Source organism: Antedon mediterranea, chromosome 3 (genome assembly GCF_964355755.1).
Source record: "Antedon mediterranea chromosome 3, ecAntMedi1.1, whole genome shotgun sequence".
NCBI classification, from domain to species: Eukaryota; Metazoa; Echinodermata; class Crinoidea; order Comatulida; family Antedonidae; genus Antedon; species Antedon mediterranea.
The window spans coordinates 33,037,354-33,062,245 of NC_092672.1; the positions used below are offsets into that span (position 1 = coordinate 33,037,354).

Consider the following 24,892-nt stretch of genomic DNA (forward strand, 5'->3'; position numbering starts at 1 on the left):
TGGTTTTTTCTCTCTTCTTCTAGAGTGGTACATGTTAGGAGAAAGTGCATAATGGTTTCTTCTTCATTTCTGTTGCACAATTTACAACAACCATTAGCATTAGGGTCATTTGACCATTTAGATGTTTTTCTTTCAAGGGGAAGGGTGTTTGATCGCAGCTTAAATTTTAACGATGCTCCTTCAGAGTCAATTTTATCAAGTAGATACTGTTCAAGTTTTGGTTCATTTTTTATATACATATAATGTTCAATTGACGTTTTACATTTACCGTCTTCAACCCAATGCGAGAGAGCTAGATTTTTCATAATTATTTTTGTTTTGTTCCATGGATTCGGTCCATGCTTAATGTACTGTTACCATAATGCCGATACATACTGTATACTATTTTGTAGGAAAACGAAAAAATTAAATAGTACAACTGCGTCGTATATCCATATTCGATGTGAACACTAACTGACAAATTGTTATTAGTTACAATTGTAGGCATAAAATACATAAACAGTAATCCAAGGATTGAATTTACACGATTCTTTTTTTCAGAGACCGCTACAATGTGAACGGTAATTCTGATTGGTTAAATAAAGTTGCATAGTCACACCTAACAGTTTTTATTGGGTAATTGTTTTGTGTACCTTGTGTTCACTGAACTGTATCAAATTCAACCAAAGTAAAAACAACCCAGGGCGTCAGGAAGCTATCAGCAGGAAGGTCCAGTAGGCCTAGCCATTCTTACATTGTCCGGCGATAGTCTTTCTTTAACTTCATATATTTGACCAATAATAATTTTATAATTTTCCAAATTGAATATTGCTTATGAAAGACGGAGTTATGACGAGTTCTAAGAAGAGCTGGAACTTTACGATGGTAATGTTATGCGCGATTTGAACGATTTGCGCAATTTGAAATTGCGCAAAAAAAATCCTTGCGCAATTTGAATTGAAACATGTGTTTCAAATTGCGCAAGCAACGTATTAAATTGCGCAAGTAATCTGTAAATTGCGCAAGGTTTTTCGACAGATTGTGAAATCATGCATACCCATATTTTTATAGTAATTTCTAAGAATGATTCAAAATTAAAGATAAATATCGCATTTCCTTATTTTAGTAGTGCAAATATTGTTATAAGTTAGCATACCGTCGAAGAACCGACGAAGGAAAACGAAGCGGTGGTGTTCCACCAGGCGGGCGCGGCGCGGGCGGCCGGCTATACTACTCTAGCCTAGCTAGGGTCTGGACTACTGATACTGACTAGGTTAGCTTAAACTAATATTAAAAACTTAATTTTTACATTTATTTTGATTTATTTCAAGTTACAGTGATAATATTATTTAATTGTAATAATAAATGTTATGTATTTATTACACACATCTTCGCATTTATTATGTTTTATTTTGAGTTATTTAGTTTCCAATAAATTATTATAATACCGATTGTCTGGTAGAATTTTGTTGCGCAATTTGAAAATTTACAGTTCGTTTTCAAATTGCGCAAAGGTGTCATATTGCGCAAGAACTATCTTGCGCAATTTACAAATTGTGCAGCGCAATTTAAAATTGCGCAAAGATTTTCTTGCGCAATTTGAAATTGCGCAAGTTGATTGCGCAATTTGAAATTGCGCAAAAAAATCCTTGCGCAATTTTAAATTGCGCAAGAATTCTTTGCGCAATTTCAAATTGCGCAAGGATTTTTTTGCGCAATTTCAAATTGCGCAAATCGTTCAAATCGCGCATAACAGTAATATTAGGCCTATTTGGCTTATCAGCAACGTGCGGGCTTGGGCAACTTATTAAAATAGGTGGTGGTAATGTAGGAGAAACATCAAGCCCGCTCACAAAAGAGACAGATAGTTTTACGTTTAAAATATACTGGGGCCTGGCTTCTAAATGCTCAAATCTGGGCATAGATCTTGAATTGCAAAAGTGGGGTATTTCAGCAAATAAAGACACATCGGTGGAAATGGGTGACGTTTTTAATGCTTTCCATAGCGGCAACTTTGGGTATCCGTACATCGATGATGACACTAGGAAGTTTATAAATGGTGGACTACCGCAGGTAAGATAAAATTTACTTTAAAAAAATAATGTTTCCCTCAGACAACCAGTCTGAGGGAATATTAGCACAAATAACCAGATTGAATGTCTACTCTAATGTACAGTAAGAACCCCTATCCTTTCCGAGGAGACCTTCCTACCTGAAAAAAGTACAAACAATTCCTATTAAGGAGCACTTTGATGTGTCCCGAAGGTTTCCCATTAATAGGGGTTCCAAACGATCACAGACTTATAGTCTCTCTATAGGCATAGTTTTTCACATCTTATAATAGTTGTACACTTTATTTTTTTATTTTTTTTTTTTATTTAATCGAAACCAACAGCGATAATTACCGCCACTAACAGGTTTGATACAAACAAAGCCAGGACTGTTTAAAGCACCTTGATTGGTCCTAACATTGATCAATGGCTTCTCTCGTCCAGTGCCCACCTTGTACACATAATTACACAGTATCTACTTTGTTTTTGTGTTTTATTATTTATGATTTCATTTTTATTTTTTCAGGCAAGAAACCTCAGGAAACATTTAGAAATAGCAACAGTTGAAATCATCAAAAAAATTCCAAATTCTCAATTCAATGGACTTGCAATCATAGACTGGGAAAAGTGGAAACCACACCTGGATGAAAACTTTGATAAACGAACAATTTATAAAAACGCTTCTGTTGATCTAGTGAAACAGAGAATACCAAACCTAAACAATACATCTGTATATGAATTAGCTAAAGTTGAATATGAGATGGCAGCCGAAAGTTTAATGAAAGGTGTTCTACGCTTGGGGAAAACCCTACGCCCAAATGCATCATGGGGGTTTTATCATTACCCATACTGCCATAATAAAGAACCATCTACAGACTATGAATGCTTAAATGCGACTGTCGCAAGCAACGATAAGATGACGTGGTTGTTTGACGAGAGTAGCGCCATCTTCCCGTCAATATATCTCCTTCCATACGTGAAAAATAACCTTGAGTTTGTGAATAGTAAGTTACAAGAAGCTCTGCGTGTTGTGAATAACTTAAAAGAGCCAGGCAAGCCAGTGTATGTGTACAATCGCTTTAATTATTCCAATTCAGGATTGTATTACAACATAGTAAGTGAAAACCAATTCTAAAACAGTAAAAAAATAATTCATATCAACCTCTACAACAACCTCCATCCTCAGTGAGAGATCTAGGAAGAAAAAATTGTCAAATTAAGTACTTTTGTACCGAACTTAAGTATAAGTCCTATATAGGTGCCAGGCTGGCTTCCCCACCAGCCTTAAATCCAATATGATCACCATCTCCCAACCCCACAAACGAACCCTTCCATTAATTGTGTTTTCTCCCGCTTGCTTGAAGTTAAACCTGCGATGTTTACAGCACTATGTTGCGTTGCGTCAACGGTTCCCACTTTTGATTATGCAACACAGCACTTTGTGTCAATACGTTCTAGTGGGGACCACCAAAGCCTGTTCTCCCAATGATGTGATGTTGAAATTAACAGCATTTCAACAATGAATGGTAGGCCTACTATAAATTCTGTTCTAACATCAGGCTGGAGTAGAAAATGATTTTTAATGCTTAATTTTACAAAAAAATTATTTTTCTTTATTAAAATTTTGTTTAGGGTGATATCGAAATGAGCGTGTGTAAAGCCGCCATTTTATCATTTGATGGAATTGTTCTCTGGGGTTCTAAAGAAGCACTGGAAAACACGCAATCATGCACGGAACTTAAACAACTACTCGCAACAGTGTACGGCCCTGCGTTGCTAAATACGAAGACACAAGCCGAAAGTTGTGGCAACAAAATGTGCTCTGGTCATGGTAGATGTTTATTAGATGATGCAAGATTTGTGAGTGATGCATTATGGGATTGGCGGAGATTGGATTTTGTTAAATGCAGATGTTTGACCGGTTGGACTGGTAATAATTGCTCAAAGAAACCCTGATAGATAGAAAAAATTATTTGAACAATACAATTTTGTGTTGATTTGTATAATTTATTATTTTTGTTAATAAAATAAAAATGGAGAAAATCATTGTTTATATAAATACTAGATACATCATTTTAATTAAATACAAACAATATTTTCTTTAACACAAGAAATAAATATTTTATTTGAATTATGAATAAAAGAAAATAAAAGGAATGCTTTATTTGTTGTCGTACACTGTTTACAACGTTAACTATATAACCTATGATTCAGTTTGTCACATGTGATGAATATGTGATGGTGTATCAAAAAACTTTCCTAAATACATTGAGAACTGAACTGAACTCTCTTGTATATAACATACAAACTATTCACATTATTTTAATTCATTGTGCACAAGCAAGCTGGACACAGCTTTGGCAGACTCAGGTCCAACAATACAATGTGTGCAGGTCATAGGTCATTGTATTTTCAAATCTTAGAGTTTACTTTCTTATTTTAAAATATAGTTTTAAATTAGATAAAATATTTAAAGGTACAGTACAATGACTGGAATGAATAATTAGCATCATGTGAGCCAATTTCACGGCCAATATCTTCCGATTGCTATTCCATTTCATCCGGATGTCTAAAAATGACAATTGAAAAAAGAACGACTTCCACGTCCGAGATGACACCACAAGCGCATTTTAATTCCTCTAGGAAGTGGCGGGTACCAGTACTTCAATCAATTGGAACTGTTTCTACTTCCTATGGGAATGTATTTATAGATGATGTCATTGTTATGTAATTTGGTCAATGCCATATGCATAACTTTTATTCGAAATTAGTTTTCAAATAAATGTTGCGATTTATGAATCTGTAAAGTATATACAAAAGTAAAATCATAAATCTTTATGGATAAAATAAGTATGACGTGATTAAGAACCTTCACCTCCCTCAGGAAAAGGGTGAGCATCCTAACTATTAGACCACAAGGGAACTTGATTATATAGGTCAAATGTACTGCAGGAGACATGGTTTATCATGCAGACAAGATGGCCACAAGGACTTTGAACATGTCTCTGGAAGAAGTGAGTAAGCTAGGCCTAGGTAAACATATTGTGACGTAACGGCTATGCATGCTCACTGGCTAAACCGAGGGGCCCCAGAACTTAAAAGAGGCCCGCAGAGCATGAGCAGTCCCAATGCAACTACCCAGCATTTAATTGGCGGTTTAGGAGTGCTAACCCAGGGCCTTTCTCCCTGCGTTACACCATTTCTGGGTCCACTCGTACTCCCCATTTAGATTGTGTTCTCAAATACAATGCTTTATTTCTTCATTCACTCGTTATATAAATGGGTACTGTATCAGAATATCTGGAAGTAAGAATGATGTAGCCACAAGAAATAAAGTTGGTCCGGTTTTCGCAAGAAAAAGTGGGTCAGGTTTAAACCTTACCAACCACAATTAGCCACGATACTTATTAAACAAAGTAAAGTACCAGATACACACAAATAAATTCAATATATTACAAAAATGTGTTACATTGGTCCGAATGTGTCAAAGTGTTATCAATGTAAAATCTTGTATAGTTTATACAGTCAACTCTCCCAATACCGGACACCTTTGGGCTGGCCAAATATGTCTGGTTTTCTGAAAAGTCTGGTATTCAGAAATGAATTTGGGACTGTTTGGACCTCACAAAACGTCTATTATTGGAGATTTTCCGGTTTTCAGAGAGTCCGGTATTGGGAGTGTTGACTTTAATTGTAACACAAAGAGCGCGTTATCTCTTTACATTACACCGTGAAAAACTAGCATGATTAAAAAATAAAAACATTTTGTTACATGTGAATCGGGTATAAGTGGTCTTTTTTATGCTTATCCAAACCACTACAAATAAGGTAGATTCCTTCCCTGATTCTATTAGTCATTTTTTAAACAGAATACTTATATATTTTTAACCAAATTACTTATTCAGTAAGGAGACACTTGTCCAGGCTAAAATTCCAAGACTAGACCAGAAGGAAGTGGTTTAGATTTTAGTTCATACTTTTGAATACAATAGGGATGAGTGAATTTAGACAATTACACATTAGTGGTGTTAATTTCAGGCTGTTCCAGGAAATATACTTGCACCCTCTACTCCATATGTTGAGATAAATCTAAAATACAGAACAGGTTGCCTGAATCCAGGAATGAAATGGAAGAAAAATGTAGCGATGGCAGTGCAGGATGTTTGTAAATATTGGGGGTTAGGGATAGCGTTCTGGGGAGGGGGTGAAAGGAGAGATGGTGGAGTTTTTTCAAGGTTTGAATAGGATGAAACACCATGAGAAACTTAGCCCCTTATCGCACCTTGTTAGGGGTGAGAAAACACCCCTCCATCACGGTTAGAGAGATACTATACAACGTACAACATGTTTGAATTCAATTATGTATTTGATTTTGTGATGCATGTGTGCTTGTTTTTATATATTTTGGCAAATTGTCAAGGATAACTATAAGCAAATTCATTCACTATTCTTCTTAAAGGTGGCAATCCTGTTCACAAGACAAACATATACACAAGATGCTCTACATGGGAGTGGAGTTGCAATTTGTTTGAAACAAAATCCTGACATACTACAGGCTTGAACCCAGAACCCTTGGCTTGGTAGCCAAGCATCATGACCACCAAGCCACAACTCTACTACACTTTATGTGTTAAGCCTGGTTTCCATAAAATCGCTACACGACAGAGCGTAGCGATTTTATGGAAACGCTAGAATTTATCGGGGATCTAGTACGCGAGCGCTAAATATTCTTAGGTACGCGTAACGATTCATCGCCGACACAATCGGCAAAGTTGAACATGGTTGAACTTTGCCAATTTGACTGCAATGAATCGGGGAGCCTTCTCGATTGCGTCGGCGACATCTGTGCGTGTAGCGATTTTAATGGAAACCAGGCTTTACAAAATACAAACAATATACATTTTTTTTCATTTCATGTAACACTTTATTTTCATATAAAATAGTATGAAGTATTTGGTATATTTTGTATGTATGATATAGGAATATAAAGCAGTGGATCCAATTCATTCTAAAAATCACCAAGTCTTCGACGGAATAATAATAATAATTATCAACAAATTTACAAATTTTCAAATAAAATTCTAGCAAGTTTTAAACATGCTACTTGTTAATATTCTGTAATTCCATATTTTAAATATTCTACTATCCAAGTTTGAAAAATTATTCATACCACCACAAAATAATGAAAACAAAATCTATATCTCTGTGATAACACAACAAGTACCGGTATTGATAAATTAGCACACATCAAAATTACACGCATTTAAAAAAACGCATATCATATATTAAACCTGCATGCATACACGCAGAAAATCTTCCCTTCAATTGCCATAGAAATTTCTTAAAAAATTAATTATTTATTATTTTTAGTTCACTAATAATGCAAACCCCATCCCTACGTTGTGGTCCCAACCAAATCTCAAAATCATTGTAATTAATCAGATTTTTTAACTTAGTATTTAATACAATATTAAAGAATGTGGCACTGTACGATATAAACCGCAATGTGAAATTCACATTGTGGTTCAAGAGAATTTAATTTGGCCATCCAAACAGGCAACAGACATTGGCCAACAGTCAGGTTATCAGTAGTTTTTGCAGGGACTTTGCACTTTTGCATGTTAGCGCAAGAGCATTTAGAAGTTACGCACACTTGTCGTTTGATAAATTTAGTAAACGCAAAACCAACTCTCCTTTTTTTCATCTACAGTAGACTTTTCGTCCCATAGTTACTTTCAAACAAGGTAAATAAAGAAGATTTACTTATTTCCTAAATGTGTCTTTTAGCCACTATATTCATGCTATTATGTTCATGGTAAAAAACTTATTCAAATACAAAACAACTAAAGGGAAAAAATGATTAATTTAAAGGAATGTTTAAATGGAAATAAATGTTCATTTTATAAATTGGAACATATACATTTTAGTTTGCTACATCTGATTAGTCAATTGCAGCTTCCTTGACCAATCATGTGTACTGTTAGATGATCTATTGACCAATCATGTGTACTGTTAGATGATCTATTGACCAATCATGTGTACTGTTAGATGATCTATTGACCAATCATGTATGCTGTTTCATGATTCAACTATTGACCAATCATGTTTTTTGTTTCATGATTCAAATACTGACCAATCATGTTTTTTGTTTCATGATTTAACTATTGACTAATCATGTATGCGGTTTTATGATTCAACTACTGACCAATCATGTTTTTTGTTTCATGATTTAACTATTGACCAATCATGTATGCTGTTTAAAATGATTCAATTATTGATCAATGATAAGAATTGAACTTGAAAAAAAAAATGGAAGTTCTTTTTAACTAAATAATATATACACAATATCTTTAGAAATAAGTTAAAAAATTTAGACAGATTTAAGTAACAAACTTTTACTAGAAGTAGGTGTGTTTATACCAGATGCCTACACCCATACTAAACCTTTAGAAAATATTGGGGTAGTGTTATTATAGTATGATTAAAGTATACCATACATATTACATTCCAGAGAAATGAATTCCCTTGCATACTTGATGATAAAGAATATTTTGATTGCACCAATCAAGGAAAAGGGCGCTGGAGCATAACAAACATCTGCACATGCTCACAAACAAACTACAACTACATTTCATCCCGTCATAATTCCATTTTTTTTGTAAGCATGTGTGTAGATATTTGCTACGCTTCAGTGCTTCTTAGATTTCAGAGCTATATAGTGCAAACGAAAAAGTACTTTTTATATTCATCATTTAACAAACTATCAAACAATTCTATTTAACATTTATACCTTAGTACAATCGTACTAACAACTAAATAAATACATATATATGGAAAACACTTTATTTACAGTCCTAATATAAAATACAATTTAACTATCCTGTTCCTACAAAAAAAAATTGTTTTAAAGCACCATTGAAATCATATTTCTATTTGATTCAAAATTTGTTTTGATAAGGCTTGTTATCGTAAGCCATACTAAACATTACAACTGAAAAGAAGTTTATTTATAATGAAATAATTTAACTAAATTAAATTTTATTTGTTCTTGTCATTCTGAGGTGAGCTAGATGGGTGCACTTCAAGCCATTGGCTAAGCTCAAGTCTCGACCTCAGAGGAAACAGGTCATTCCGCTGAAAAAGTCTAATTTTTCAATGTTGAGATCAAACGTTTATATCTCAATTAGTATTTTTTTAAATTTTAGTAAGCAACTTGCTTTACAAGTGAAAAACATTTGTGTGAAGTTTGTTTTTGGCAAAATCTAGTATCAGTGCCTGTTATGAAAATGCTGTTTTTGAGCTTCTTGTACTCATGTAAACCAATATTAAAAAATGTACAGCAGTGAAGCATATAATAAGTAAATTTGAACTGATTTGAAAATGATGCAAAAGAGAAATAAAATACATAAACAGAAAGGAAAAACAAGCAAAATATTACTATTTTTTTATAAAATAAATTAAGAAATAAAAGTTTAAGTAATTACATTATTTATAAACAATTATTGTCTTATGACAATTTGGACAATTGAGTTTGGACATAAGGTTTCAAACTTTCTACGTTTACAAACCAATTTGTTCATGTAATAAGCTTTGTTTGGACGAACTTATCATAAAAAGACCATTTTGACCATTAGTTCTTCCGTTGTTAACTTAAGTCGTTTCCTGATTGGTGATATTTAGTGGTTTATCGCAGCAGCTGTTTACACTAACAGGAAGACCTTCTTGTCTGTATAGGTATCATCTCCCAACCACATACACTTTCATTTACGGTACACCAATGTGCTTAATGCTTGGTCCCCACTACAGACGCAATACAAGGACGTAACATGTTGTAAGTGATTTGACCAATCACAAGCGATGGATTATTCCAGCTGTTGCTTGTCATTGGTCAACTCGCTTGCATTGCGTCTATGTCCTTGCGTTCCATCCCTAGTGAGAACCAAGGTAAAGTAAGACTGATTGGAAATAGTGTATGTACAATAATACAGTAAATACACTTTTATGCACATTTCTTAATCTTTTAACAATAGGAAGCTTTCGATTTTCGACAACAAATGACCTATATGTAAATTACACATTACGTTATTTGTCACTTTTCTTTGATGACCATCAACCTAAGAAAAAGGTTCAAATGCACAGAATCGTCTATCTGACCTAAAATCGATGACCTTGGATCAAACAATTTATAAACAAACCTCAACGTATGCGAATAGTACTAGTAGTAGTGATTTCATACTAAGTCGGCGCAAATTTGAAAACTTCCTATTTACTCTCTGGACATATAAACCAAATAGATATCTCTGAAAATTGAACCAATTTTTTTGGGATAGATATTTTAGTATTAGGAGATGTTACCTTTAAATTAGCCTAGCAATAACCAAACACTTGTGTATTATTTATTAAGTACATCTTCATTTGAATTTTGTTCTATGTCGATGTGTGGAGGAATTAGTTTTGGAACTAATTACTTCATGGTTGATGCAACTATTTCTGACAACACTGGCCGTCCCTATATCCCCTCCTCCCACCCCAGTCAGCACATCCCTAGTAATAGCCACCATCTTTTATAAAAATTAGTTGTGTTTTGCACGTTTTCCTTTCATATAACTCATCCACCGTTTTGACGTTACATCGAATATTGGTTCTTTTTCAATGCTTGCTAATAACATTAATTGTTGACAATGCGTGGCGTGATAATCCCACCTCGCTAAGTTTGGTGCCTTGCCTAGAACCATGTGTCGAAGGTCATAGATTGACCCTGACCCTGTGTCATACATCATAAGCATTGCTTTCAACGACCTCAATCCGTCGTTGTATAATTGACTTGCATCACGCCCTTCTTCTTGCGATGCTGTCATTTTTAGATCATATAGTCCAATCAACGAGTAGATAAAACCGTTTAATACAAAACTGCTAGGTGTTGTTGGGTACTCCTCGTACCAATTGTAAGTATCAAGAAATCGTGCCTTGACACCGCCCTCAGTTGACGGTATGGTGTAAAGTTTTGTTGCATGAAGAGCCGCTTCTATGTATTTACGTTTATGAGTGGCAGTGAACGCTCTCGTTAGGACGGATATTGCATGCCCCTGGGCCATCGCGGAATACCAGCCCGGTGGTAATACTTTTAAATCTTCATCCAGTTTTCTATTCACCATAATTGGCCAACCGCCATTCATATCTTGATTGCGCAATAACCAATCGGCTGAAGCGTAAAAATTCTCCATGTGGTTACTGGACGATATTTTAAAATTGTCTAAATACCCGTTCCCGTGAAGAATGATTTTAATTATTTTGCGAATGTTTATTTTTTTGTTCTGTTTTGATTTAGTTAACGCGATTCCTTTTCTAATATCTGCAACCAAATCACGGTTTATTGTCCTCCATGATTGATTCTCACCGATGTTATATGTGATGTGCGAGCCTTTCATTTGGATGGGTGCGCTTTGCGATGCGTAGTGTAAATGTATCGGACGTTCTCGCTCAACTGTTTCAACACTGACAGTGATAGTGACGTTATTTACAACTTTTAAATCAAAAGTTAAAACGTAGTCTCCTTTTACATTTAAGGATAGAGAAGGACCACGTGCTTGGTTTGTACCTGAAAATGAAACAAAACAGAATTAATTATAAAAAAAAATGTACATTGATGTAAAATTAAAATGTACTGTTTGGAGCAGGTTATAATATTATAGTTCGTGAACAATAGCAAGAACGCATTACCTTTTGTTTCAAATTTTAATACGTTTGATTTTTTCTCTGCATCGAAAACTCGCTCAACTTTACTTTCTTTGTCAGGAACCCAATTACGTGTGTTCGTTTCTCCATCCTCGTATATCTTGACGCGTGGTTCTTTTTCGGTCAAATTTTTGCTGAAATGGCTCAAACCAAATTGAGAAATCTGAATGGGGTAGAAATAGCCTGATGGGTCCCACTGTGTTGTCATTGGTACTCCTGCAGGAATAACAAAAAAAATTCTACTATAATGTTCTGTTTAAACAATTGTGTCATAAAGGCTTTGAAATATATATTATAAAGATAGGAACATCTTTAAGGAGTTTCTGCTGATAGTGAGTGAAACAGTGGCCATAAACAATGTTAACCTAGTCTGACCTCAGAAAGGAATCAAACCCACACCATTAAACTTTTGAGGTCAATATTGATTGATTGGTAGGACTGTGATAACTAATAATGATTTTAATTTGATATGAAATATGGTCAATAGTTCAGAATCAAGCAATACAAATGATGATAGCACATCTGATAGACATAAATGACCTTAAACTTTATAAGATGGTTGACCTCGTAGAGGAAACATTTAAAATCCACAGGAAACATAAAACATAGTATAAGTTAATTAGCAGAAACGTAACACAAGGTGTCGTTAAAAAGATAACAATAGGGTATAAACAAATAGACTCATCCGCTACAATCGTCCAATCGGATTGCAGGAAATTATATAAACTAAAAAAACTTGTACAAGCAAAATATTGAGCTTTTCAAGGACAGAAAAATTGGGAAAAAACAGATGCGAATAAATTTGTAAAGTGATTGGAAGTCAATACGCCATTAAACCACCTCCATATTCTGTACGAGTTGTCTCAAGATCCCTATGCGTGCAACCATTTTTAATGTTATGTGATATTGGTCTGTAACTAACATATGGCACAAAGAATCTATCCTTTTTATCTACAGTATGGAGAGAGCGCTTGTATGTTCATTCATTATACACATTTTTGCAATTTTATGAATGCATACCCATAGGGTATCAAAATGACCGGAATTTTACTAGAAAGGTTTTGAACCACATTTGAAAACCACTCTGTTAATGTGTTAGTGGATTTTTTATAAGTTTATTAGTCCATTTTTATTAGTTTGATTTGTTAAGCCTTGTCTACATAGACTAGTTAATCATACTTTATGCGACAAAAAATGTGATATGTCCATATATGGACATGATGATGTCATATCACTACCATCTTTGGGAATATCACTACCATATTTGGGCACATCACACTTTTTTGTCAAACTAGTTTGATAGTGTAGACAGAGCTTTAATTTTGTCAGTTGCTTGTTTTGGAATTTCACTTTCTGTTATTCCTTTTGGAGACTGATTTAAAAGTTTTTTTACAATAATTTCCTTACCAAACAGGCTAGATCCCCCACCCCCCATGGGCTTGACCCTCTGGAATCCACAACAAAGGGCCAATTATAAAACTGTACAGGAATTAGAACGTTCAAACAATAACTTGTATTATAATATTATGATAAAATGTTGCTGCCATTCAAGCGACAAAAAAATCAGGAAATTATAACAGTATGTCGGTCACATGATAAAGTCACCTGATGTTGAGATAGATAAGCAGTATTTAAATGTTTTTAGGAAGTGATAATGATTTCTAATACCAAACTATATGCCTACTTTTACTCTTTGAAAATAAGAATAATCATTTTTCTATATAGTTTAGTTTTCAGATGACTATCATGTGACCAACATACTGTTACGATTTCCTATGATTATTTGTATTGTCGCGTGAATGACAACAACAATATTGTTTCTATATATTATTATTAACCACCATTTATATGTTTATACTGTATCTACTAAGTTATAGTATCTTCATTGTTTTCTACCCACCCTTAAGGTAATACTCTTGACACCCTATTCATTCACTAGCCTGTGCCTCCTTTGTTTTCATTTCTTTTATTCCAGTTCACTCATTCATATTTTCAATTTTGTCCGAGTACACTCACTTGCACTGATGAAGGGCTACTGTTGCCTGGAAGCTCTTCTAATTTTTCTGGCTGTTTTACTTTATCGTTTTGATTTAGCTCTTTGCTTATTTTCTTCGTATCTCCATTGAGATCCAGCCACTGATACGCACCGCATTTTCATTTTTTTCAGTGCTTATTTTATGTGTATCTCTATATTGAAATCCAGCCAATGATACCCACAGAATTGTCATTATTTCAGTAATTTTACTTTGGAATTATATACCGTACTGACGCGGGTATAAGCCCATACTCGGGTATAAGCCCATCCCCGACTTTTGACTAATTTTCATGAAAAATTAGGCACTCGGGTATAAGCCCACCCATTAATTCGAAGATCTACAGTGTGTGTCGTAATACATTATTTTGTATTTGGCGACGTCCATACACCGAATACACCTACCTTTGATCATAACCAAGCTAGGCTAATATACGCTAGGCCATATGAGGCCTAGCAGTCCTGTTTTGTTTACACTCCATCGCGGTCAAAGATCGCTTCACACACGACGCTACAAGTCGCCAAAACGGAAAACCACTATTTGGTATCGGCTGCCATAAACAAGCTTATTAAATTTCTTTGGTACATTTCTATTTAATGAACATTGTATACTTGCTTTTCTGCTTGATAAATTCTTGTTCAATTGATGTTTAAAATAAGGTATTCTACGATAAATTACACGAACTATAAGCTTAATTTTCCGACACTCTACACCTCGTGTATTTTAGAGGCAACGTCGTACACGTGAGGACGCTCGCTCGCATGGTGGAATACACAGTGTACATGTGCCGTTTTTGACGATCTGCATTTTTGGATCCTCGGGTATAAGCCCACCCCCCAAACTTTACGTGATTTCATGTTCAAGGGGGGTGGGCTTATACCCGCGTCAGTACGGTAGTTATAAATATAGTCATTATAAATGTAGATAATGTTTAAATTTCAGGGCTATAGAAACGATGACAACATTTAAAATAAATTATTGATTCGTTTTTGTACGTCAAATAATTGAGTTTTAGTAGAAACACAAAATACTGATTTATTCACTTCCATGTGTTGCAGGAAGAATAGGAAGTAACAGTCTGCCGGTGGTTGCGGTTAAATACCAACTAAAACTACATCTATGCTAATCCAGAGGAAAAGAGGCGTATCCATCCATACAGTATTTTGGAATGATATCAGAAAATCATTTTCATTATTCCAAAAGAACCATCTAATAATAATATTTATATAACACCTATATAAATTCCTGTCATTTGATTGGACGAATGTGGGTCACATGGCGTGCAATAGTACGCACTATTCAACGGTCGTTAAATTGTACTTTTTGAAACATTTTTGTGTACGAAAAAAAAACGTCTAGATGTTATATAAAACAAATAATGAATGTTTTGTATTCGTGTAATGGTACAAATAATGGCACTTGGTGAATGATGAAAGGTTATATCAACTCGGCTTTGCCTCGTTGATATAACCTTTCATCATTCACCTCGTGCCATTATTTGTACCATTGCACTCATAAACATTCATTATTTGTATATTAATGACCTTGGTGGTTTTGGTTGATGTAGTTTTCAAGACTCAGATGAGATATCATATACAGTAGAACAATCATAAATAGAATGAAGAAAATGGAAAAAACTTTCCTGGTAAAACCAACTCTCTAAAAGTAGAAAACTGGATATTCCAAAATGTTTGAAACTCATTACTGTATACTGTACTATTGAGTGAGTGAGTGGCCGAGCGGTTAAGACAGTGGAACCGTAATTACGTAGCCATAACATCGGCAGGGGTTCGAGGCTCACTCACTCCATGGTTCTGGTGGTAGAACGAGTCTTCTCGGATAAGGACTATAAACCGTAGGTCCAGTGTACACATCTATATGGTCGCTGTCATTACTGCTTGACTATCGGTTCAAATTGAACCGTATTTTCATTACTTTTATTTGATTCTATATGTCGTCTTGTCCTGCATTTGTTTTGTGGATGTCACTTTTATTCAGATCGTCTTGTATTTGTATGTAATTTGAGAATTTTAAGCGAGATTTACTGACTTTACTTTTGCTAAGTGACTTAGCCCCAGTGTGTTACAACAATAGAGAACTATTCAAGTGAACGACGACAGTGTGCATACTATGCCGCCTGGAATGTCTACGAATAACACTACAAAATATACAGGGGTGGCTAGATACATACCTTGCCTTCGTGAGTATGAACTACATTGTAATCAACCTTGCTGTGTTAAGAATAAAAATAGAAGAAAGAAAAGAGCGGGTAGAAAACTGAGACGTAAAATTAAAGTACAAATAACTACTAGGAGGCTTAATATGCCTGACCATCAGAAACGTTCCCAATGTCAACATAATTTAATCAGTATTAGGACAGAACCAAAGACAAAAGTATTTTGCCCAAGCCCACGAATTTTTCTATCCAATGCCAGATCACTAAAGAACAAAGTTGATGAGTTTGAAACTAAGATTTTGAAACTTGGCATCGATGTAGCTGTTATCACTGAATCCTGGCTGAATGATCAAACTGAAGCAATAGCTAACATTCCTCGATACACTTGTATTACCAAGAATAGAAACGAACGTAGTGGCGGGGGAATCGCTTTGTTTGTAGCAGAAAAGTTTTGTGTGAATACTATCGACGAGCATCCTTTATGTAACTACGAATGTTGTTGGAGGAAAATAGTGTCACCTACTACTGGCAGAACGTCGCAAAACATTTACATTGGGGCTGTTTATTACCCACCATCAGCAGAAGGTAGTGAGGATTTGTTAAACCATCTAATACAGACAGTTGATTCTATTCGCACCAAAGACATGTCTACACCTATTATCATATTGGGTGATTTTAACGACTTAGACACTGACCAACTCACGTCTAGTCTTGCCTTAACCCAGATCGTTAATTTTCATACACGTGGGACGTCTCTTCTTGATAAGATCTTTATGAGCCATCCCGAACATTATCACCTTCCAGAACGCCATGCGCCTTTAGGGCGTAGTGATCATGATTCTATCGTCGTCATGCCACTCAATGAGATCATACAATCAAAATACGTTCACATAAAATTGAGACCTTACACCGACTCTTCAATTAGAAGCTTTGGTCAGTGGATAACCAGCCATGGTTGGGATGAGGTATTTGACGCTGATACCTGTAATGGTAAAACTGATGCGCTTACGCTATCACTGAGAAGTGCTTTCAATCATAGTTTCCCAATTAAGAGTCTTCGTAAACGTGTTGCTGACCGACCGTGGATAACCACTAAAATAAGACGCCTGCTGGATGAAAGACAACAAGCATATAAACGAGTACCGGAAAACGAATGGAAAAAGCTAAGAAACTGTGTACAAAGAGCTATCAAAACTGCTAAGGAATCATTTTACAAGGATAATATTAGATGTCTTAAACTTAATAACCCTGCAAAATTTCACAAAAGCGTACGTAACTTGTGCAACTTTAAAAATAAACCAAACATAAAGTTTCCAGGTGAATCTTATACTGAATCAGCGATAAAAATGAATGATTATTTTGCCTCTATATGCTGTCAACTACCGTCATTAGATTTAAAAGCTTTACCAGCCTTTTTACCAGCTGAAAGCCCACCACCTACAATCTTTTCAGGCCAAGTTCTAAAAATATTAAGTAAATTAAATGCCAGTAAGTCAGGTCATCCTGACGACCCCCCTATTAAATTAATTAAAGAATTTAGGGATGAAATATCTCCAGTATTAGCTGATGTATTTAACGCCTGTCTCTCTGAGGGAGTTTTCCCAGAGATATGGAAATTAGCGACTGCAATACCTATCCCTAAAGTTAGCAATGCATCATCACTACAGGACCTGCGTCCTATATCCCTGACACCAATTTTTTCCAGAGTTTTTGAATCGTTTATTGTTTCATGGATTTCAGAGGACATTAATGGACTGCTAGATAAGAAACAATTTGGATGTCAAAAAGGCTCCTCAACAGTACATTACCTTATTGACTTAATCAATACGGTTGTTAGTGATCTGGAAACTAGTGGTACTTTTTTTAATATATGTACGATTGATTTCGCTAAAGCGTTTGATCGAGTCGATCATACCATTGTCATTAGTAAGCTTATCCATTTGGGTGTGAGGTCATCTCTTATTCCCATCATCTGCAGCTTCCTTACAAATCGTAAAATGAACACCAAATTCAATAACTGTACCTCGCCTTATAAAGAAATAACATGTGGTGTCCCACAAGGAACCAAATTGGGACCAATATTATTCCTCATTTTAATCAATGATATCTCCACGGGAAGCTGCAGGGGATGGAAATATGTAGATGACCTTACACTTGGAGAATCCGTTAAATATAGGAAACAGCAATCTATGCAATCAAGCCTAGACGATGTGACTAATTGGTGTCAAGTTAACAATATGATCCCCAATCCCAAGAAATGTAGTATAATGAGAATTAATTTTTTGTTAAGGGAGTTACCGCCTCCTAGCTTCTCTCTTAGTGGCACTGAACTCCAGGTTGTGAAGCATATTAAGCTATTAGGAGTTTTTATCCAAGACGACTTGAGGTGGAATTTACATGTTAATGAAATAATTACAAAGGCTTCCCGTAGGTTATTTACACTCTGTATTTTACGTAGGGCTAATGCCCCAGTTGACGATATGAAATGTATTTATTTGAGTTACATTCGGCCTATATTGGAGTACACCTGCCCTGTATGGCATGGTGCCATTACACAATTTCATACCCAACTTATCGAAAGGGTTCAAAAAAGGGCCCTAAAAATTATTCTTGGCCTTAATTACATTTCATATGAATTAGCTTTAGAATTTTTAAATTTACCTTTGCTAAAAGTCAGGCGTGATAATCTTGTACTGACTTTTGGCAAGAAGATGTCGAATTCGGACAAGTTCAGTTATTTGCTCCCCCCTATCCGTAGTATTCCTCGTGTTCTCCGAAGCAACGGCAAGGTCAAATATCAACAATACAAACCGAGAACCGAAAGATTTAAAAATTCACCAATCCCTACAATAATCAATTTGCTAAACAATAGTTCATGAGCCAAAGAGTCAGAGTGATATTGTTGTTATTTCATTTTTTACATCCTTTTTATTGTTATGTAAGTATTGTATAGTAATTTTGTAATTGCAACGTTTTTAGCCTTGCGGCTACTTGTTGTAAGTTTTATACCAGAATAAATAAATAAATAAATAAATAAATCTAGCTCGTGTGCACTTTAAAGAACCTAGTACATCTTTCGAGACGAGTAGGGGGTTATTAGTGCATCACAGTCACTGATCACCAACTGGGCCCTCTGGGAGACCAGTATAAATATATATTTCAATATTGGATTTTCCTGAGCACCAAGCATCTTGGGTGATACCCCTACGCTTTCCCCTCCTCCCTAGGCATAATATGCTTTTACTGGAATTTACTAGATTTCATATCTTAATACGTACCTTCTACTCCACACACCATTTTCACACGATCACGTTGCTCCACGTTGTAATGACTGAACGACATAAACACGCCGTTAGGGTCATACGGTTTCTCCTGATAGACTCGAGCATAACTGTGTTGCCATTCGAACCGTTCAAACCCATCGTACTCTGCGATTTTTCCCGTAATATCAAAATACTTCTGTATGAAGGAAAACGGAAGGTAGACCTCATCTCCTTCTCTTCGTCCTTGTATCGTGATGTCATCATTTATCAAACATTCAATGTCTTTATAGTGTTTGCTCCCGCTAAGATCGGATAATTGGAAGAGATTTCGATCATCCGGTAAAGCGTTTAAAGGGAGTCGGTCTGAAGTGTCTTGCTTACGTTTGAGTTCAAGGATTTCTCCATCACATCGCTGGTAGAAATGTAAGAGTACTGTCATCAAGCCGCATGCTGTCACGATTACGAGAAGATTTTTCGGGGAGAATCTTGAACACCTCATTGCAGCATCGCTAATTTTGTTTTTTTGTCTGAAAAACGAAAAAATTAGTTATATATTTATTCAAATTTCTGTCAAATACAAAACAAATAGAAAAGGCAAGAAAAGTCCAAACAGGTGTTAAACATCTATGCTAGTTGGTCAACACCAAAACAGGCAAATAATATCAACTTTAAACACACAAAAGAAATTGAGCAACTGCAAGCATTTTAACTACAAACATTTTCGACACTATAAGAAAAATGGAGAAAAAAAAATTTGATAGACAAAATATCAACAAAAATTTAATTTTATAAATTTCTATAAATGGAGAGTAAACCTGATAAATATGACATTTATACCTAATGACGCAGGTTTTTTTATATTAACTTAAAGATGGAGTACTATATCCTTTAAAACATAAACAAATAAAGATGTATAAAATTATAATAAAGTTATTCACTTCTGCCAAAAAAAAAAAAATGAGAATTAACCATGTAAACAATAGCACATGGTTTTTCTTTATTTTATACTCCTTTTTCAGCCAAAAAATATTATAAAATTACCAATGGATACTGAGGGCGTCAAGAGAAACCAATATTATTAATGAGTGTACAGTATAACGACATAAAATATAGCTGTTATTGGACTGTTATCAACACTGTTTAAGTAACTGTCAATAATACTCAATTAATTGCTAATAAGCATGTTGCAAATATTTTTCACACAGCTCCAAAACAAATGGTTACTAAAAACGGCAAGGCTTAAAATAACATAACCGAATTGAAACTTGTAACTACACCGGAAAAAAAACCCAATTGTATAATAAGAAAAATAGCAAAGAAAAATAGACAAGATTATAATCTAAACTTTACGCTTGGATTCACATTTTATTTTTTCCCCCTAAATCCTAAAAAAGTTACTTCTCAAGTCCCTCACTTTTCACCAAAAGTTAAAAAATAAATTACTTACAACCCTTCCTCAAGATATGTTTCTTGCTTTACCCCCATACTTTATGAATAACAACAAAGTTATTAAAATTTGGAGTCAGCACTACTTGATGAGACAACAGTCAAAAGTTTATAAAATCAGCTTTAGCCTTAATGGGCCTTGATTGTTACTAAAAAAATCCAAACATCATAACTTGTTAATGATAAAGTGATACCAACAAGATGATAGTCCATGCAGAAAAAAACAATCAACCATAGAACTGAGAACTCGGAAAGAAGTTAAGCCAGCAACACCTGTGAGTGTGAACGTATGTGTAAGAGTTTAATACGAACAAGTTCCCTCCAAAAACAGATCACAGGAACAAAGAACAGGAAAATGCGATTTGTTCAACACAAAACGTTTTCGCTTGAATAACTCCACTGATAACTACTGTCTCCAAAAATGATTTCTCTCTTCCGAAGAAAAATATCTTAAAATAATTTCATCAGACGATTAAATCTAGCAAACATCCTTTTTAGGAGAAGCGTTTAGTGTAAAACTGAAGAGAAATTCTTCAACAAAACTAGTTGGTTTCAAGGGTAAAGCCAAACAGATGGATCAGCCTGCCTATCAGCCTTTTTTCAAGATTTTTGTCAGACAGGAAGTGATCATCTATAATGGGGAATTAACTTCCAATGATAGCTTCTGTTTGAGTGGTACTGTCTTATCCCAAGTGTACACAATTCGGTGTAAACTTCCTGCCACTGAAAACGACAAAACCAGACAGTACAAAGCACCAAAGTGTACCTCAACATCAGAAAAAGTCAGCCATCTTTATTCCATAAATTCTCTTTATATAAATGTTGAAATCTTGTATTACTACCAGGTATTAACTGCACATTTTTGGGGTTTTATGACTTTAAAAGTCTTTCTCAACTTTATGACCTCCATAATTAAACAAGCATTTTTGAAATAGTATTGAAAGAGAAAAATTTGCCATGATTTACCATAATGTTGAAAATATTGATAGGTTCATTTTCATAGTTTAAAATGAAGATAATGACTTCTGGTGAAAGTATGTTATGTACCATTATCAAGATACTGTGATCTGCATCATCATCAATATAATTGTGATATGTTATCAAGATATTGTGATCTGCATCAACAAGATATTGTGAACTGCATCATCAAGATATTGTGAACTGCATCATCAAGATATTGTGATCTTCATCATCAAGATATTGTGATATGCATCAAGATATTGTGATCTGCATCATCATTCATCATCATCAAGATATTGTGATCTGCATCATCATCAAGATATTGTGATCTGCACCATCAAGATATTGTGATATGCATCAAGATATTGTGATCTGCATCATCATTCATCATCATCAAGATATTGTGATCTGCATCATCATCAAGATATTGTGATCTGCATCATCATAAATATATTGTGATCTGCATCATTATATCATTGCTATCTGCATCATAAATTATCATCTTCCAACAACATCATGGTATCATTATCATTGTGTATATAATAGCACTCAATCGTTTATTAACGACGCATGCTCGTTATCAAAGAACTTATAACACAAGAATCTCCTGTTCTTCAATTTGCATTCAAAACACAGTATCGGAAGTACAGGGTTAAAAGGTCAAACTGGGCGACGCCATTTCACAGCATGGAGCAGCGCCCCCTCCAAACTAGGAAGTCAATTACTCTACCCCCCTAGAGTATTAGCAGAACCCCTCTATGATTTTGACTTTCTAATTTGATGCGGGCGCCCTACTCCTCAGTCAATTACTCTATCCCCCCTAGAGCATTAGCAGATCCCCTCTATGATTTTGACTTTCTAATTTGATGCGGGCGCCCTACTCCATGGCTCACAATGGCGCCACCCATAGCTGTATTCTATCCCACAATGCCTTTCGAAATTGTTACGCGCTTCGGACGAACAGGAGATTCTTGTGTTATAAGTTCTTTGTCGTTATGAAATAAATACTGAAATTAATTATCCTCACGCTCATACGCCTGTGCAGACTCAATAGCTAAGTACAGTTGTTTAGAGGTTTATTGTGAAAATGAAAAAAAAAAAAAAAAAAAAAAAGAAATGACGTTATTACAATAAAATTGCATCATTGGGAAGCCTATGCTGAGCCTCACATCATTAACTATACCACAGGACTGCGGATGACACTGCGACAAAGTCACCGGCAATCCTATCTATACTATCTATTTAAAAAATGTGATTTTTTACGTCTAGAAAATAATTTTGTTACCTACTGTACCACCATCATAGACCAGTTGAGAACACAGATAATCATTTACAGTACAATATTAACAGTACCTAAAAGTATAGTACAACGTGCAACTTACCACCACCTGTATTTATGTATAGGTGTTACGTATAGGAAGTATAACGATTGTTTAACAACAGTATTACTATGAACATTTCCAAGAAATGAAACGTTACTAACATTTCAACTACTGTACCAAGAAGCAGCAGATCAAATAAATGATGACATCTTAAATTAAGTTATCACTAACTAGCACCATTTCTTTTAAAACACTAGAAACGTCAACTCGACAAGGATTTCCTGGAGAAATACGGGAAAAACATTCAAGAAGGTAGAAATCTATTTTAGTCAAAACAAAGGTATTATTAGTTTCATTTCTAAGGAATATTAACAGCCAAGTCAAAGACTACAGAATGCCTGATAATGAAGAAGATGGTTATTTATGAAGAAAAATGGTTTTTTTGTAAGTATTTTAAATGTAATATGTTGTCGAAGTGCCAAGATATTTCTGTTTACATTTTGATGAATAAAGTCTATGTCTATGTGTTGTTTTTTTTCTGGTGTTGCATCTGAATTATCAATATATTGTGGATTGGATTATTTTATTCTTTCTACATATCAATATAGTTTTTAAGTAGTTTTGTTTTAATTGGACTTTTGGATTTGGATTAAATAAATCAAAGAGTATTAATAATTAATAAGTTCCATAAATCTGTTAGACTTTTGAAGAGGATTGAATAGTTTGTTATTATTTAATTTACTTAAATATATTATATTATCTATTTGTTTAAATTACTCAACTCCCTGATGCAAAGCTACTCCACAGTAGCTTAAAAACAATTACAATTTTTTATTATTGTTATGTTTGGTTGGCACATTGGAGTCTGGCTTAATATGGAGCTTTATTTGTTTTTTCACTCGACTATGTTTCACTGCTGAGTACAAAAGTCATTCTGGTACATATTCAAAACATTATACAATAATATTATGCAATAATCCGATCATACATGAGCAAGTGATGAGCTTTAGGATCCTCCTGGCCCAACAGGTGAGCCTCTAATAAGGCTAAAAAAATGAAAACATTTTAAAAGTAAAAATTGTAGAGGATGCTATTTTATTTAATGAGGAATGTTGTTAAGAAAACAAAACTAAGCAAAACCAGTAGGAATATTTTGTTTGTATTATTCCAATTTGAAAATATAAAATGAAATTTGATTTTACTGTATATTATCAGCTTAATTAAAATACTGTACATCGCTCATAAACAAAGGACATTTTTGTGATCTATCTGGGAAAAAGAAAACACCTAAATTGTAGAGGGCGCTATTAATGATTTCCTAAATATGATAGATGAAAGGCAATTAAAAGGTTCAAGGATGGAGTGATCTAAACCAAAGCTCTGTCTACACTATCAAGCTATGACAGAAAAGTGTGATGTGCCCAAATATGGTAGTGATATGCCTAAATATGGTAGTGATATGACATCATCATGTCCATATATGGGCACATCACGTGTTTTGGTCACATAAAATTTGATAGTGTGGACAAGGCTTAATTTCTCCATGGTTTATCCAAGACTAAATCAAATATAACATGTTTAATCAATCATACAAATTACGAAAATTGAATAAATTTTATGTGTCAGGCACAAAAATGATTACTTGGTCAATAATTCATAAATCATATTTATGATTGATGCTGAATTCAATCAATAATTTACTGAAGTTATACTGAATATCATTCATATTAAAAACATTAAATCTTAAAATATTTAAAAAACTATTGAATCACAAGCATCAAAAAATATTATTCGTTTTGCATAAATTAATATTTGGTATAAGATAAATTGTGTAGGACAAACGAAAAATAAATCCTTTTGTTGTAACTGGGATTAGACTGTTAAATATAAATTCAAAATAATGTATTCCTCTCTTCGGAGAGAGAGG

The 24,892-nt window shown here is 34.5% G+C and overlaps 2 protein-coding genes and 1 long non-coding RNA gene across 4 annotated transcripts in view; 1 reads left to right on the forward strand and 2 right to left on the reverse strand.

Annotated features, from left to right (window-relative positions):
* The window catches only part of LOC140045272 (uncharacterized), a 159,069-nt gene that overhangs the window by 123,520 nt on the left and 10,657 nt on the right, over positions 1–24,892 (reverse strand). The gene's annotated exons all lie outside the window — the stretch shown is intronic.
* On the forward strand, positions 1,741–4,089 carry LOC140043884 (hyaluronidase-5-like). Its single transcript, XM_072088364.1, has 3 exons — positions 1,741–2,052; positions 2,557–3,144; positions 3,663–4,089. The coding sequence occupies exons 1-3, from the start codon at positions 1,957–1,959 to the stop codon at positions 3,984–3,986; spliced, it is 1,008 nt and encodes a 335-aa protein (XP_071944465.1). The 5' UTR covers positions 1,741–1,956; the 3' UTR covers positions 3,987–4,089.
* The window catches only part of LOC140045269 (D-glucuronyl C5-epimerase B-like), a 52,780-nt gene continuing 34,837 nt past the window's right edge, over positions 6,950–24,892 (reverse strand). The window contains exons 1-4 of one of the 2 annotated variants that reach the window (XM_072090108.1): positions 20,685–21,260; positions 19,253–19,764; positions 11,751–11,981; positions 6,950–11,628 (exon numbers count right to left, since the gene is read on the reverse strand). In XM_072090108.1, coding sequence (XP_071946209.1) covers positions 10,604–11,628; positions 11,751–11,981; positions 19,253–19,764; positions 20,685–20,722 — 1,806 coding nt within the window. In that variant the 5' untranslated portion in view covers positions 20,723–21,260 and the 3' untranslated portion in view covers positions 6,950–10,603. Of the gene's footprint in view, positions 11,629–11,750; positions 11,982–19,252; positions 19,765–20,684; positions 21,261–24,892 lie in introns of those variants that run through there. The other variant, XM_072090109.1, reaches the window with a different exon arrangement.

Bases quoted from the DNA above. Each gene is read 5' to 3' on its own strand.
- LOC140043884 (XM_072088364.1), top strand. From the start codon at position 1,957: ATGGGTGACGTTTTTAATGCTTTCCATAGCGGCAACTTTGGGTATCCG. The intron at 2,053-2,556 runs GTAAGATAAAAT...TTATTTTTTCAG, and splicing joins TAAATGGTGGACTACCGCAG to GCAAGAAACCTCAGGAAACA. The intron at 3,145-3,662 runs GTAAGTGAAAAC...AATTTTGTTTAG, and splicing joins CAGGATTGTATTACAACATA to GGTGATATCGAAATGAGCGT.